The sequence below is a fragment of the Dama dama genome, chromosome 15, assembly GCF_033118175.1.
Source record: "Dama dama isolate Ldn47 chromosome 15, ASM3311817v1, whole genome shotgun sequence".
NCBI lineage: Eukaryota > Metazoa > Chordata > Mammalia > Artiodactyla > Cervidae > Dama > Dama dama.
The window spans coordinates 70,215,444-70,231,260 of record NC_083695.1 but is presented as its reverse complement, the minus strand read 5'-3'; the positions used below and the strand labels follow the sequence as shown (position 1 = coordinate 70,231,260).

General features: G+C 41.7%; 1 protein-coding gene across 8 annotated transcripts in view; it reads left to right on the top strand.

Moving 5' to 3' along the window:
* Positions 1 to 8,806, top strand: part of NT5C2 (5'-nucleotidase, cytosolic II) — a 101,114-nt gene extending 92,308 nt beyond the window's left edge. For all 8 annotated transcript variants that reach the window (XM_061162517.1, XM_061162516.1, XM_061162513.1 and 5 more), the window contains 9 exons: positions 1,152 to 1,235; positions 2,234 to 2,275; positions 3,443 to 3,550; positions 3,815 to 3,881; positions 4,566 to 4,736; positions 6,195 to 6,246; positions 6,363 to 6,423; positions 6,568 to 6,744; positions 7,332 to 8,806. In XM_061162517.1, coding sequence (XP_061018500.1) covers positions 1,152 to 1,235; positions 2,234 to 2,275; positions 3,443 to 3,550; positions 3,815 to 3,881; positions 4,566 to 4,736; positions 6,195 to 6,246; positions 6,363 to 6,423; positions 6,568 to 6,744; positions 7,332 to 7,568 — 999 coding nt within the window. In that variant the 3' untranslated portion in view covers positions 7,569 to 8,806. The remainder of the gene's footprint in view (positions 1 to 1,151; positions 1,236 to 2,233; positions 2,276 to 3,442; positions 3,551 to 3,814; positions 3,882 to 4,565; positions 4,737 to 6,194; positions 6,247 to 6,362; positions 6,424 to 6,567; positions 6,745 to 7,331) is intronic.
* The last annotated feature ends 7,011 nt before the right edge of the window (positions 8,807 to 15,817 follow it).

Genomic DNA, 15,817 nt, shown 5'->3' with positions numbered 1-15,817 from the left:
CACTGAGATGAGATAACTTCTTCCTTTCTTATGGAGTAAAAGTAGTAGATGCAATTATTCCCTCAAAGTTCTTTGGTAAAGATGTCTTATTTCCAGACTTTGCACCTCCTATCTCCCATCCAACTCCCACGTCCATGATTGTTGTTTCAAGAAAGAACATTGAGGGGTTCAGGAGAGGTGCAAGAGGATTTGAGTGAAGGGACCTATTCACTGTGAGAGAAGGAAAGGCTGTTTTCTTTCTGGTCACATCAGGAGTCAGAATTTCCTCGTGTAGCTACAGATGAGTCCGGGCACTTTCAAGTTGCATTCTATACACATCATGCCATTTCTGCAAGGTATTTCATAAAATGAAAGTGTACACACTGAGACCATATCTAATACTCTCCATAGAGTATTTAGCTGATCTCTAAAATTGGCTTCTCCTAATCTATAACACACTTAATTCACTTACTTTAAGAGATTACAAGGTAATTTAAACTCTTTCCTGAGATAGACATAAAGAAGAGGTTAGAGTTATATTTTTAATAGGCATATAATTATATATTTTATATGTCTATTATAGTCTATTATATATACCATATATATTCTGCATATATAATAATTCATGCACAATGACAGTGTGGTCTTCTAAATGCAAAATTCTGAAACCAACCAACCCTCCCTTAAAGGGCATCACCTGTTCCTGTTTCAGTAGACAAAAAAAAGTCCTGTATCTGACCACTCCACAGTGTAAGTGAATATATATATATATATTCACTCTCACAGGAACCATATATATATATATTTGGTGATACATTTCAGTATAAACTGTGTGTTGAATTTTGAATCTTTTCCTGGCCTAGTGATATGCCCTCTGATACTCCCGAGATGCTGGGCAGCAGTAGCTCCTAGTCAGCCAAGAGATCACAAGGGTAAACAACTGATACATCCATTCTGCTTTTCACTTTAAGTATAGTGTTCTATAAGTTACAGTAGACTTTGTGTTAGATGATTTTGCCCAACTGTAGGCTAATGTATATTCTCAGCACATTTTAGGTAGACTAGCCTGGCTGCCATGTTCAGTGTATTATCGGGACATAACCCCATCACATGTGGAAGAAGATCTGTGTTTGTGTTTTGCTGTTCTGCTCATCATCATCATTACATTTCAGGGAAAACTGCCTTTGCTTCTGAGCCGGATGAAGGAAGTAGGAAAAGTATTTCTTGCCACCAACAGTGACTATAAATATACAGATGTAAGTGCTTAATATATTTGTTTATACAAAGGAATTATATTGGACTAAAGAACTATGAATATAAAAGAAGGTAGTTTATTAAGTGAGAGTAGTTTTTTGCCATTTCATTTTGAAAGCAGAATGAAAAAAGGAAAAATAAATGGCACACCTCAAAGTGGTTCTCAAATTTTTATGACTATTTCTTTTGGACGATTTTTCCTGATTATAATTGGCTACTTAACAGTTTTCATTTTGGGGGTGATTTAAAACATTTGTGCTGATTACAGTGTCTTTTGTGTCTGTGTGTGTCATTCTACAACTTGAAAAGTCACACCTTTTATTACATGCGTAATACGTTCCCTCCCTGCTGCTGGGAGCCAGACAGCAATAGATGGTAAAAAGATGTTTTGACTCTTAGCCATCAAAATTTACTACCTCTTAAAATTTTTGCCATGATTAAAGCATATAGAAAAGCTGATTTAATTCCTTAACCTCATGTTACTTTCGCTAAGCTGGTTACAAGTTCATAGTCCTAGCAAGCTTAGTGCTCACTAACCCTCTTTATGTAAAATGCTGATTTAGAAATCTGGTGATTTGGAATAAGTTGGCTTGATTGTCCTGGGAACAGTAGTAAGAGGGCCACGGTGTGTTATTTCCATGTGAGTCATCAGTTTTCTCTACACCCTTATCGCAGATACCCCTTCCCTCCAAATATGTGTTCCGGTCCACTCAGAGAACTTGATAGGAATATATGGATGAATCTGTATTAAAAATATCTCCTAGAAGAACCCTGTGTTCTACTGAGAATGTCAGAAGCTTGCATTTGTTTGCTGTGATGAAGCATTAATTTCTATCTTCAACTCCCATGATTTCATAAACTTTAGAGGAAACAAGAATGTAATGAATCTTGTATTGAAAAAGACATGTCTTATAAACAGCTTGTGTGTGCTTTACTTAGGTGTCCTATATCTCTTGCAGAAATAGTAAATGGATCTTATGTTGGATTTTCTTTTTTCCAGAAAATTATGACTTACCTGTTTGATTTCCCACATGGCCCCAAGGTACTCTCTGTAATATAACAGACTGTTGATTTAGCAATAATGAATGCATTTAATATTCTGGAATATTGAGCGTAAGGAGTTGGTCAGGAGCCATCCAGAAATCTTCATTAATATTAGAAGTAATGCAGGAGCTAGTACAATTTAAAGTTGCTAGCAATTTGAAAACTTGGTAGACAGAAAAGAGAGATTTGTGTGGTATTTAGTAGGATGGGATGAGAATTTTATGCCCAAGAAGTTTTATACAGAATTGCTAAATTTGTGTGGCAAAAAGGAATTTTCAGGTTGAAGGAGATAATCTTATTAAAAGAAACAGAAAATGTATATATTCTTAACAACTGCTATATTCTGCTGTTAGTAATTGCTGAGTTTTGTGTCAAAAGCACAGCTAACTTGGATACTTAGCAGAGAAGTTGTCATTCCTTCTGTATGGTCTTAGATTTAATGAATACTAATCACAATTTAGGGGGCTTCCCTGGTGGCTCAAATGGTAAAGAATGTGCCTGTGATGCAAGAGACCCAGGTTTAGTCACTAGGTTTCTCTGAATAAATGTTAGTTAATGACTTTTGAGATCACCCAAAAGCACAGTATTTCGTGCTCTTTGTCTTGATCTTAAAAGGTTAAAAGCCATGGTTCCAGTTCAAGATGAAGTAATGTTGATGGGCATACCTTCCACATTAGTGCTGATTAGCCTGCAGCATGAGCCAAAGACCAGTGTGTACCTGGAACCACCATTCTGAAAGCATAACCCGTAAAATTTGCTAATGATAGTTCTGTGTTAGCTATATACTTCAGTTCAGATGCTAAACTGCCTCTTTCTTAGTCCGTGTCTTACATATTTGTCTTTTTGCATCTCTCCTTAGTCCCTTTGAGCCTCTTCAGCCCATTTTTAGAGTATGAGCACACTTTTTTATACATTAAATTGCTTGAAATAAATTAGTAAGGTGAAACAATTTAAAATACAGAGATTATTAGAGTCATTGTTTATATTTTCACTTTGCCTGCTTTCAAAAGGATGTGCCTTATAGTAAGCCACAGTATGTTTTTCACAGTGGCATTTTCTGGTTTTACTTAGTATTTATATACTGCTTTCATCCGACTTGAGATGAAACAGAAGTGCTTTTAGATTAGGAGTGATGTTTTGGCTTTTGCTGTTTCTTCCTTATCAGCCTGGGAGCTCTCATCGACCGTGGCAGTCCTACTTTGACCTGATCTTGGTGGATGCACGGAAACCACTGTTCTTTGGAGAAGGCACAGTACTTCGTCAGGTGGATACTGTAAGTTGAGAGGATGGTCTGTCCATGAGCAATTATCCTTCATGTTCCTCCTTCCCTCTCTCCTATTCTTTCCCCAGGAAACAGGTATTTTTAACTTATTAGCCTTATCTCCTCTTTTGAAGTTAGAGTTTTGCTCTCCATTAATATAGCTGAATAATTCAAATGAATATAATTCAAAAGTGAGATTGATTTGGCTGCCTAGCCAAGTAGCATTTTTGGTGGAGATTGTGATAACTTTACAAAATCCAAATTCTTTTCTCACAGAAAACTGGCAAGCTGAAAATTGGTACCTACACGGGCCCCTTACAGCATGGCATCGTCTACTCTGGGGGTGAGTCACGCACTTTCCTTTATGTAAGTCTGTGCTTGAATCTCACTGTGAAAGCTTTGGTGTCCTCCTGACACCATGCTTCTTGTGTTCTTTGGTATTCTAAAAATAGCGTCTCCTGAAGGTAAACACTTCAGTCACCTACTAAAGAGTTGGGAGGATGGGTTTGAGAAGTTGTCAGCATGTCCTAATGAATCTTTGATTTTCACTAAAAGGACCAGTTTTTCCTGTCCTCCTCCTCTGCATATTTGAGGCATTTTCTCAGTGTTGGAATCACATGGATGGTTCCCAAGACCTCAAGGGGGTTTTAGGAGTCTCTACAGACATAGATGCATATTTTATTGGAATGAGCAGCAGTTGAACAAAGCCAACCTAATGGCAGACCTGTGAGGAGAAATGGTAGTGGTGCTTTGGAGGGTTATGGTCCCTCAAGCTGAGACGTGGTTTTGTTGCTCTTGGATTTGGGGATCGAGAGCTCTGGTCAGCACAGTGGAGCTAAAGGCCTTGTCATAGAGGCAGTAAAAAGAATGATGAAAAAAGACAATGGTGAGTCTTTGACTTAAGAAAGGTGAGCCCTTTTTCCAGTCTATTCCTCACATACTTAAAAGAATAAAATTAATCTATATACTATTTAATGGTTATGGTACTTGGAATGCTGGTTTTTATTTTCTCATTGCATTGTTTCAGGTTCATCTGATACAATTTGTGATCTGTTGGGAGCCAAGGGCAAAGACATTTTGTATATTGGAGATCACATTTTTGGGGACATTTTAAAATCAAAGAAACGGCAAGGGTGGCGAACTTTCTTGGTGATTCCTGAACTCGCACAGGAACTGCATGTCTGGACCGATAAGAGTTGTAAGGAACCATTGTTCTTACTTTATAAATCTTTTCTATTGCTAGTTTATATCTTAATGGCTAGCTATGAATCAGTCCTCATTGATGAACCATTACTTTGTATGCAGGGAGTCAGAGGCGGGTCCTAGTAGTTGAGCACCTCCTTCTCATATAGGCACATATTTCACACAAGTCCAGAATTTGGAGAGGTTATCTTGTTTTCCCTTTTTCTTGAATTCTTTTAAAATATAGAATGTTACTGCTCTGAAAACTCAGCCTGCCTTAGGTAGTAACCCTGGCTCTACCACTTAATATCTTCATGCCCTCAGGCAGATGCTGAGACACCCTGTGCCTTAGTATCCTCAGATGTGAAAATGAAGATAATACCTACTGTCATAAAGTTGCTGGGACTTAACTGAGGCAGTGTGTTTATAAAGGAGATAGAAGTACAATCTTTTTCAACTGAGACTCCTCTTTTGAACTGCAAAACAAAGATGATTGGATATGACTCTCAGTTCTCTCACAGATGGTAGATCAAGAATATTTGTTATATACAGTGGATGCGCCACTGCTTAATTCTCTTTGGGGAACCCAGGCTAAGAAAGGCTGGAACGCTTACAACATATTTGGCTGTTGCTACTGCTTGTAGTTCTTGGTGGGACTTTCTGGCTAGCCATGGCAACCCACTCCAGTATTCTTGCTTGGAAAATCCCATGAACAGAGGAAGCTGGCAGGCTACAGTCCACGGGGTCACAAAGATTCGGACATGACTGAGTGACTCTCACTCACTAACAACTAACTTCAGAAATTTAGTTGATTTAGTTCTGTTTTCTGAACTTGTGACTCATTCATTCTTTTATCCAAAAGTGAAACTGTTAACACTTGCCTTGCTGACATACCCGAGATGGGGTATGAATTGGCACTTACTAAGCTCAGAATGGAGAAGGCAGTGGCAACCCACTCCAGTACTCTTGCCTGGGAAATCCCATGGATGGAGGAGCCTGATAGGCTGCAGTCCATGGGGTTGCGAAGAGTCGAACACGACTGAGCGACTTCACTTTCACTTTCATGCATTGGAGAAGGAAATGGCAACCCACTCCAGTATTCTTGCCTGGAGAATCTCAGGGACGGGAGCCTGGTGGGCTGCCGTCTGTGGGGTTGCACAGAGTCGGACACGACTGACATGACTTAGCAGTAGCAGCAAGCTCAAAATCAGCATCTAGTTGGGAAAGTTGTATAGTTAGTGGTTTTGAGGAGGAGGAAGGGCAGTTAAAGAGGAAATTCTGGTGTCATGTGCTGCCAGATTCCAAGCAGTGTTAGTGGGTTTTCCTGAAGCTGAGGGAAGTCATTTTATACACTCACCTACAGCTTTACTCTTCAGCCATATCTGAAACCTTTTAATTTAGTTTTTAGTAATAGTTAAAAACTAGATGCTTTTTTATTTACTTAAAACATTTTCCTTTTTCTTCCAAACTCTAGCACTTTTCGAAGAGCTTCAGAGCTTGGATATTTTCTTGGCTGAACTCTACAAGTAAGTTTCCTCATATCAAAAATTACTTCCCTAAAAATCATCTACCTCTTCAGGAGTCACCTAGATATACGAGACATCCTTTCTAGAGATTTTCACTGAATTTTTCTTGTCTCCAGGCACCTTGACAGCAGCAGCAATGAGCGCCCAGATATCAGCTCCATCCAGAGACGTATTAAGGTATCCACCAAATGGGATTTGAGAGAAAACTTGGAAAATAAACTTGAAATGATTTCTCTGATTTTATACAAGAAGTGGCACATAGCCACTGTTCAGTAAATGTCTGCTGAATGAGCTGAGCGTTAACCTTGTTCTCTGTTTTAGAAAGTAACTCACGATATGGACATGTGCTACGGGATGATGGGGAGCCTATTCCGCAGTGGCTCCCGGCAGACCCTCTTTGCCAGTCAGGTGATGCGCTACGCTGATCTCTATGCAGCATCATTCATCAACCTGCTGTATTATCCGTTCAGCTACCTCTTCAGAGCTGCCCATGTCTTGGTGAGTTAATATAGCCCAAGGCCATTATTTACGGTTAAGATACACTGTTAAGGCCAAGTTCTGCAACTAGCTATCTGCATGGCACAGGAAAGTTTAGATCATTTCTTTCTAATGTGCAGAGCTCATGGCCAGGTTACATGGTTGCACAAAAAGGTGTCTGAAAAAGATCAATCAAGATAGAATGTTACAGAGCTTAACTTTACTCTGAAACTATGAGGTTTAGAAGTTGTTTGAATGGTGAAGGCTTTCCTCTATTTAGTACTAAATGAGAGAAGTGTAATTTTATATTCCTATATTCTGTTAATAATACTCATCTAGATTTCAAGACTTTTTAGCTGTGAAATAGTAATTTCTCTCCCATCTTACCAGTTTTAGACTATAGTATCTGATCTGGGCACAGTTCTGAGGGTTTGGGAGAGAAAAGAGGATAGGGAGCTTTAGGAAGTTCTAAGAAGATACTTTAACTGAATTGACTTGGCCTCTGGTCCATTTTGGGAGTTACCGTGTGGCCATCTAACATAGGCAGAGGGCTTAGGAGACAGCTGTGTCTATTCCACCTGCTTTCTGAACTTCTGGCTTTGTTGTAGATGCCTCATGAGTCAACAGTGGAACACACACATGTAGATATCAATGAGATGGAGTCCCCGCTCGCCACCCGGAACCGCACATCAGTGGATTTCAAAGATACCGACTACAAGCGGCACCAACTGACACGGTCAATTAGTGAGATTAAGCCCCCCAACCTCTTCCCACTGGCCCCCCAGGAAATTACACACTGCCATGACGAAGATGATGATGAGGAGGAGGAAGAGGAGGAGGAGTGAGGAAGAAGGTGCAGACGCTGAGCACCCATTACACAAGTTCTGGCAGGACTCACAGGAGCAAAGGATGTCCCTGTGTGGGTCCTAGTGGGGGGTGGGGGGGCCTCCATCAAAGGTACATCTGGAAAGTTTCTGAAGACTAAAATATTCTAATCATAGGGAGATACTTGTTTTAGTTTTGTGTGTCTGCACTCTTTGCAGATGGTTCAAAATTGGAGTCTGTATTGGAGGAAAGTAAGGGTAAAGCTGGGCTGAACTGCATGCGATGGGCTCCATCGTGGCTTGTGACGTGGTTTCCTTGTCTTGTTTCATCATCGGTGTGTGGCAGTGTATTATCCAGATACACTAAGGGTGGCGAAGGGCCTCAGAGTGGAGCAAGGACGCCAATGGGAAGATGTGAGCAAAAAATGTTATGGTACAAATTGTGCTCTTACTCCAAAATCCCATCTTTTTCAGTGCATTACATAAGTATTATATATCAGTGGAGAAATATATTATTTCCATTATCAAATGTAGTCTTTTGTTAAGGTCAGAGTTTTTCTTTACAAGCTTTCAGGTTTTCCATGACTCTGGTAAGGCTGCTGTCAGTGGCTTTGCAGGAGTGTTCTCTACTTGCTGTAGGGCTGGGCTGGAATGGACTGTAGTGATTGCATTTTGAGGCAAAAGTCTTCATCCACATCAACAGTTTTTAGATAAGCAAAAATTAAAAAAAAGAAAAAATTTCCCCCCCAAATGGTCTTTTTCCCATCTGAGGTAAATCTGTGGAAAGAATTTAGCTGAAAGAGGACAAAGGAGCAAGCCACCCGAAAAGAACAGAGCTTCCTTCTGTACCATAGTGAGTAAAATTAATTAACGTGGGCCTTACAGGTAGCTCCTGCCACCCCATTCCAGCCTTCCCTATCCTCTTTGTCTTTTAAACTCAAGCATTAGAGGGTGGGAAGAGGGCTTTTTTGTGAGTTAGAACCATTTATGAAAACAGAGGGCACAATCAGTGTGAATAAATTCACTTCAGACTCCCAAGTGAAATCACTTCTTGTTGCTTGGAACAAGAATGGATCATTACTGTACACTTTAAGGTACTATAACTGCCTCTTCAGAACAGTGAACCTTGTTACAACATTTTCCACAGTGGTGTAGACGCTCACTTTAACCTTCATATGTTTCTTCCATTCTTACTGTTATTTGTCAACACGGGACGGTAGATTAGCTGCTGTAGAATCAATAAAGTATAATATTTCTAATACTGACTTTGAGCCCTTCCTTAGCACAACTAGAGACTGCTAGTTCAGGTGGGTTTAGGTTTGACAAAGTGATATCAATTTGACTTTCTCTTAAAGGAAACATAGTCTAGTATGATTAATGGCCAAATTTATAGCACTTAAATGGGTCTCAGTTTTTTAATGTAAACTATTTTGGTACAGGACTACCAAACGTGGGGCTTTTTTTTCCAAAAGTCATTTTATAGGTAGGGAACACAGCTCAGTAACTTAGCCAAGGCCATATTACTTTACTTTACCATTTTCAATATATATGGCTTTACATTGTCACATCAAGGCATGTGCATCTGTTATCTATTAGGAATTGAATGCTGCTTTTAAAGTATTAGGTTAGATATGCTATTGCAGATAGCAATTACATACTACTCCTGTTTTAAATGGTAGCAAATGTGGTGACCCCAGATATTAATTATTCTCATTCAAGACGAAGATGTTGCCCAGTATGACAATGTCTTCAGTGATCCCAAAGCCAGATAGTATCTGGCTGACTTAGTACTTTTAAATATTCTCCCTATTAGAGTAAGGACCAACAAGCTCACATTGCTTTAAGCTACCACCCATTTTGTATCATTTTATTCACGTAAGATCTTACCTAAGAATTTCTTTTCAGCTAGATGAGTCTCTGGTAGTGGGTCCAAAGACTGAGAAGTGAACAAGCACACTCCTGAAATAAGAATTCCACTATTGGTCACAGCTTTCTTCAGGACCACCAAAATATATTTTAAAGAACTAGGATTCCATGAGTCTGAGCCCCAGAGCAGAGCTGTTGCTTCTCTGCATATTATTCATTCCTATTGGAAGAGAGTGCTGGGGAGTAAGTGGTCCATGGGCAGCTAGCTACTCAGAGTAGCTGTAACTGGACTTGTTAAAACATGAGTTTCTCTCTGTTGTTAATAATTAAGGAAGTTAAACATAAAACTATAATTTTCTTTTAGAAAAAAAAAACTTAAGGTGTTTAGGCTGCGAAGCAGCTCTCCCAACTCTTCAGAATTTCTTTCCTGGGTACATGGTGAACACCACTTAGTTTCAGACTCTTAAGGCCCTAGGCACCCCAGCACATCCAGCAGCTGGTCAGAACACAGAAGGACGCGCCTGCACATAACACCTCTACAGAGGTGGTCAGGTAAAACTTGAATGATGTACTTTAGAGAAGTTACTTAGAGCCAAGAAGGTTTAGTGTTCTGTTCAGACCTTAAGTTTTCTACCATAAGATCCTTTGAGACATAAAATAACCTTTCTAAGGTACTTTTAGGAAAAGCAGGTCTTAACAGAACAACTAAGCGCTACAAATCCTTTCGACATGTTAGTGTTGTTTTTAAGCAACCACTTTAAAAAGTCACTTGCAGTGACATGTCAGATTTAAAAGTACTTTGACCATGTTTAGATATTCCTAAATCAGATTTATTTGTTTAAGAAATATTTTGTCAGCAACTTTAAAGCCCTGCAGTTTTTCCAAGGCTGCCACAGCATTTAAAAATACTCCGCTTATTCACCACAAATAGCCTGAGACAAACAACGGCATATCTAAGTCTACATTAAGGGTAGGAGCCTTGTCCACATTCCACATTATGGAAACTATTTAACCTTTCTTTGATGGTGGGAAAAATGATAACTATGATCTAACTATTGCCATACACTTAATCCCAACTCCTCAGTTCAGTAGTTTATGTCTCAACACTTAGGTTTCTCATGACATTCTTTCTTGGTGACTAGAGCACAGAGCTATTCTTGAAGTTTTTCCTCAAATGGAACAATTTCAAATGATACACAGCTTTGGGAGGCCCTGAAAACGAAATCTCCACCATGGGGCTACCTGAGAAGCCTTGGAAACAAGACTCGGTGCACAGGCAGCAGGGAGGACACGCGCATGCAGGGCAGCAGGTGGCTTCCCGGAGCCCACATGGTCCCGGCCCACGCCTCCCGGAGCAGGACAGCAGCACACAGTGCTCTCACTGCTGAGCGTGGAGGCATAGCAGAAAGCAAGTCCTCTGTGGAGAGAGAGCATTCATTTGCAGAGCCAACAAGGCTGTTTTTCTGTTTAGCCTGGCCATTTCAAGCATTTCTCCCCTGCCCTCCTCAGACATCATGTCTTCCTCCCAAGGCCACAACTATCTGACTTGTTCCCACAAAGGTAGATAAAAATTAAAATATAAACAACAGTTGAAGTGCTTTTAAAGAGCTTTAACCCCAAACAGTACTCCTGAGTGAGCACAGAACACTTACTCTCAAGCTCATCAACTCTTACTATAAATGTAAGTAATTCTATTTTCTAATTTAAAATGACAGAAATTTTTGGTCTGGTCACTGCCCATAAAATACCTTTGTTCCACTTTATGGATTAGACAGATTGGTTCATGAATCAAATTAGGTACATATATATTCACCAAAATGCTCTGGTCTCCCACTGTGCTCTTCCCAAAGCCGTGTTTCGCCGGGGCTATAGATGAGGCTGAAGAGTCTAGGCCAAGGGAAACCTCATCACACACACTGGAGCCCAAGCAGCTGAGTGCATGGTCTTCGCATGAAAGACAGTATTAGTCCTTCTAAGTCTCACAAGTTCCTGAGATAACTGGAAAGAGGACTTGTCATGCACACCTTCCCAGCACTGAAAAATATTAAGTGTTCAGTGTTTGCACCAAAGATAATGTTTAGTTTGTGGGTGTGGGAATTTTGAAGCAAATAACTTTGTCTTTTGGACCCACTGCCCTCAGGTCAGTGATGTAGCAGCATTGTCTCAGGGAAGCTGGCTTCATCTATAATTCCTGCCATGTGTAAGCCTACTGTTTGAGTGCTTCACAGTCACTCATATCCTAGCAGGAAAAGCACTCTGACAAAGAATTCTGGTACCCAGATCCCCCTGCATCTTTAGGCCTCACAGTCATCCACTAGAGGAGATGTCATGCCACCAGAATGTCACAGAGAGGCACTATAACCACTGCTTTGTTCTGGGACTTTTTGAAAGAGCAGAGATGTGAGGATCTTGGAGGGAAAATGATAAAACAATCATACAAAGAAGCCAAACATTTATTAGCCATCTCATATAATGAAACATTTTGGCTTTAATAAGGAATTATCTATTAAACTGAATTACCTTCAAAAAGTGTGTTTCCAGAAATCAGCTCCAGGCTACAAAAAGGTCATTTGTACTGGTCACTTTCTCTACAAGACCGTCTGATCACTATCTTTGTCCTCAGAAGTGCTGGGTTAACGAGAGGCGCTGGGGAGTAGTATAATGCATTAGGTGAAATAAAAACCCGAGTTTATATCATGATACAGCTCAGGAATGAACCAACATGCAGGCAACCCCATGGATGCAGAGGGAAGGCTTAGGCAAACATCTTCACAGGAGGAAAAAATCACATTTGCCTTTGAGAATTTCCTGATTTGAGCTCAGGACTCACCTAGGCAAAGTGAGTAAAGCAGGAAAAACTAAGCAAAGCAGCGAACTGGGAGCAGACATGCTAGAGAGAATTCCTTCCCTGGTCCTGCTTTCTGCTCTTCTAAGGAGAGCAAACAGGCTCCCAAGAAGATAACACTTAACTGGGATGTAGCTCTACCTTGTTCCACTTTCAAGAAATTGGGGGTGATGATTGGGGAGGTAGGAGAGGTGGTTAGGTCAGGTGGCATCTTAGCCAGTTTTGTCAGCAGTTCTTCACTAAAAATGTCTCCAATCCACAGGACTAGTGTAAGTAAAATAGATCAAGAACATCATGGTTAAAACAATATGGTAGGAAAAACAAGGGACTAGTCATTAAGAAGCTCAATTCTCAGAAGAATGTAGAACTGAGACAGAGGGGAGGTAAAAAGGAATCCAAAAGGATGTGGTTTAGGAATAGATCACAGAGGGTCCATGAACCTCGACTGGAAGATCTTCAGGATCTGGTCACGTGAGTGAGGACGGTAAGAAGGAACAGAAGCCTGGAATAGAAGTGGCAGTGGAAGAGGATGGGGCTCATACAGGAATCAGGGAGGTCCACTGAATCCTGAACAGCATCTGACCATGACTCACCACACTCATGCCCTTGATTTTAACTTGAGGGTAGACCATCTGTGCCTCTTGCAACCATTGTCTTAGGCTTCCCATCACAGAGAAAGATCTGCAGAGCCATTTTCATCTTTAAGAGCCAACTGAGAGGCTTCAATGAGGCCTCTGGGCTTGCCTAGAGTTAAGACATTTGCCAGCTGAAATGTGTTTTTAGTGATAGAGCTGCAAATGTCTGGGGCAGTTTGAATGGGTACCCCCAGCATCTTTATCTAAAATGAACTGATGGGGAACAGATTATGATCCTTGAAAAAGAGAACACAGCCCTGCTGTTGGCTGGAAGTTGGAGGCTCAAGTTCTAGCACCTGCTTCTCTTTTAATGTAAGACTTAGTAGTGTACATCCAAAGGAAATGCCCTGCTGTGTTGCCTTGGTGACAATCAATCCCAGCTTTCCCACTAGGCAGGGGACGAGGCCTGTGTTGGCAGAGGTGATAGGGGAGAGAGGGAACACACATTCGCTAGAAGGGTGAACAGAAATCATCATTTATCTAAATAGAATAATAGAAATGAACAAAAACCTTTTAAAACAATCACAAAATTTACAAATAAATTGATACAAAATAAATAGAGATTGTAAATCTACAACATCGTTTGAATTATAAAATGCATTCATTATGACAATCAGCTCATGAAACCTATACATGTCATTTGTGCTTATTTAGGTTTATGTACACAGCTCTAGATAACTGTGTTCAGAAAACTCCACTGCTGCAAAGCATGAAATGTACACTATGATACAGTGAGTAAAGGCTAAGGAGGGTGGAAATCAGACTCAAAGCAGGTCTTCTGTGAGGCGCCAAGGCAGTGCTGGCACTGGACCTCAAAACCAAGAAAAGGCATCTCAGAAGCCCAGGTGGGCAGGCAGCTTCCCCAGTGCACAGAGATGGATTCTGTGATCCAAGGTGGGAACTGGAGACCATCCCTGTTGTGGGGCCAGGCCACCAACCTGGCTTCGGAGTGTGGGAGTGGAGGCCCTGGCCTCAAAGCTACGCTGTACCACTGCCTAGAGAACAGATCCAGTCACCACGAAACCACCTCTAAAGTATTTCACAGAGGTCCCTGAAGAGGCCCTGCAGTGAAGTAGGAGACCTGCCTCCATCCTCATCTCAAAACACTTGCTGTCAGGAACAGAGGTGGGTCGAATAAAAGGGCCTGGGACACTAGGACCAACCTAAGAGCAGCAACCTGTTTAAGACAAAAACAAACAAAACTGCTCCTTCTCACCCACTCTGAAAGACAACAGAACCCTAGGCTCCATGGATGAGGGGCTCAGGAACAGATCTCATCTTAGTCATAGACGATGTACTAACAGTAGAGGCGTATGTACATAATAAATAATAATATAAAATAAAGCATATACATTTGTGGACTTCAAGGACTCCGGAAACAAGAAAAGTCAATGGACTGACACACTTCACCTTCACAGTAGACTTTAGACATGGGGAGTAATGAACCAGGAGTGAGGCTGGGCTCTCTGGGGAATGAGAGTCTTACTTTTTTCTCCCTCTCCCTTCTGCTCTGTGAGCCTGAAACTAGCCGTTTATACCCAAGGGGCCTGGGCCTCCAACTTAAGGGCAGGTACCCAAGGTCCACCAGGTCCACACTTGATAGTTCTCTCCAGGGTAAGTCTGAAGAGGAATCCGGGCCCACTTCTCAAATGAATGCTTGTTGGTCAGATGTGGGCAAATGCCAGAATATATGCTGCCAATGAAGACAGTACTCTCAGTCATTCTTCCAAGTCGTTCGTGTCTGATGCCCAGTGGGTATTCAAACTTGAAAACGAGTACTCACTCAAGTTTTACAGTGCGCATTGGATCTGTGTACATATAAACCGTGGCATGCAAACTCCTAGAACTTTACTCTCTTGCCACTTGGAACCTTTTGTTTCCATGTTGCTTCAAGTACAGCCCGATATTTAAAACAATTCTTCTGAGATGATGTCAGTGGCTCTAGCATATACAGAGAGAAAGCTTACTTGAGCTGAGTCAACCACAGAAGTCTGCAAAGAAGGTCCCCTGCCCAAGATGGTGGGATGGAAAGCTGCCTCATGTGCTGCAGCTGCTGTGACCTGCCCTCTTGCCTCCTGTTCTCAGGGCTGACCAGGGACTCCTGGCATCTCCAGACAGCAGGAGGAAAGCCAGCTCATAAGCGCTCCCTGTAGGGAGGGTGCCTGCATGTGCTGGAGGTGGAAGGCCCACCGTCACAGCCTTGAGCAAGCTTGGCTTGGGTGCCCTGCACATCCAAAAACAGGCAATGAACAGCAAAGGAACAACATTCCCCAAACTCATCTCTTGTAAGAGCCCACTTAAATACAAAAGAAATGTGGAAAGATAAAAGTCTGCAAATGGCCCTGAGGTATAAAAATCCACTGAGTAGGTTGCTCACTGATAACATTTGCATGGGAAAAGTTTCTGAATTCCCAAATCACTCATATCGAACTCCTTAAATCCCCCCCTAATTCTGCATTAACCTGCCAGCCCTCCAAGATGCCCTTGCTGGCCTGAAGCACCACTAGAGTCCAGAGGCCATAACAGAACCACACCTGACCTGGGACCAGAGCCCTGTCCTCAAGTAAGAAAGTGAGCAGTGGCAATTCAGAAAGCTCCACGCTCTGAACTGCCCAGCTCAGGCTGGCAGTCCCCAACGCTCTGCAAGAAAAACCATCTCCAGGATCAAAGTGGAGATGCTAACTCCCTCGTGCTAACAAGGAGCTTGTGTCATGTGACCAATCCTCCCTGGTGGCCTCTGCTGAGAATCCCAGGGAACAAGGTGAGCACCTTCCTGTGCCAGCCCAGGTGAGTCCTCTGCCTGGACTGGGTCCTGGCGAACACTGGAGGATACTGGTCTCCTGGCCCAGGATAGGAGAAAGTGGTCAGATCCCTGGCTGGTTTTCAGAAGGTGACAGGGCTGGGTTTTGTTTTTGACCAGCCAT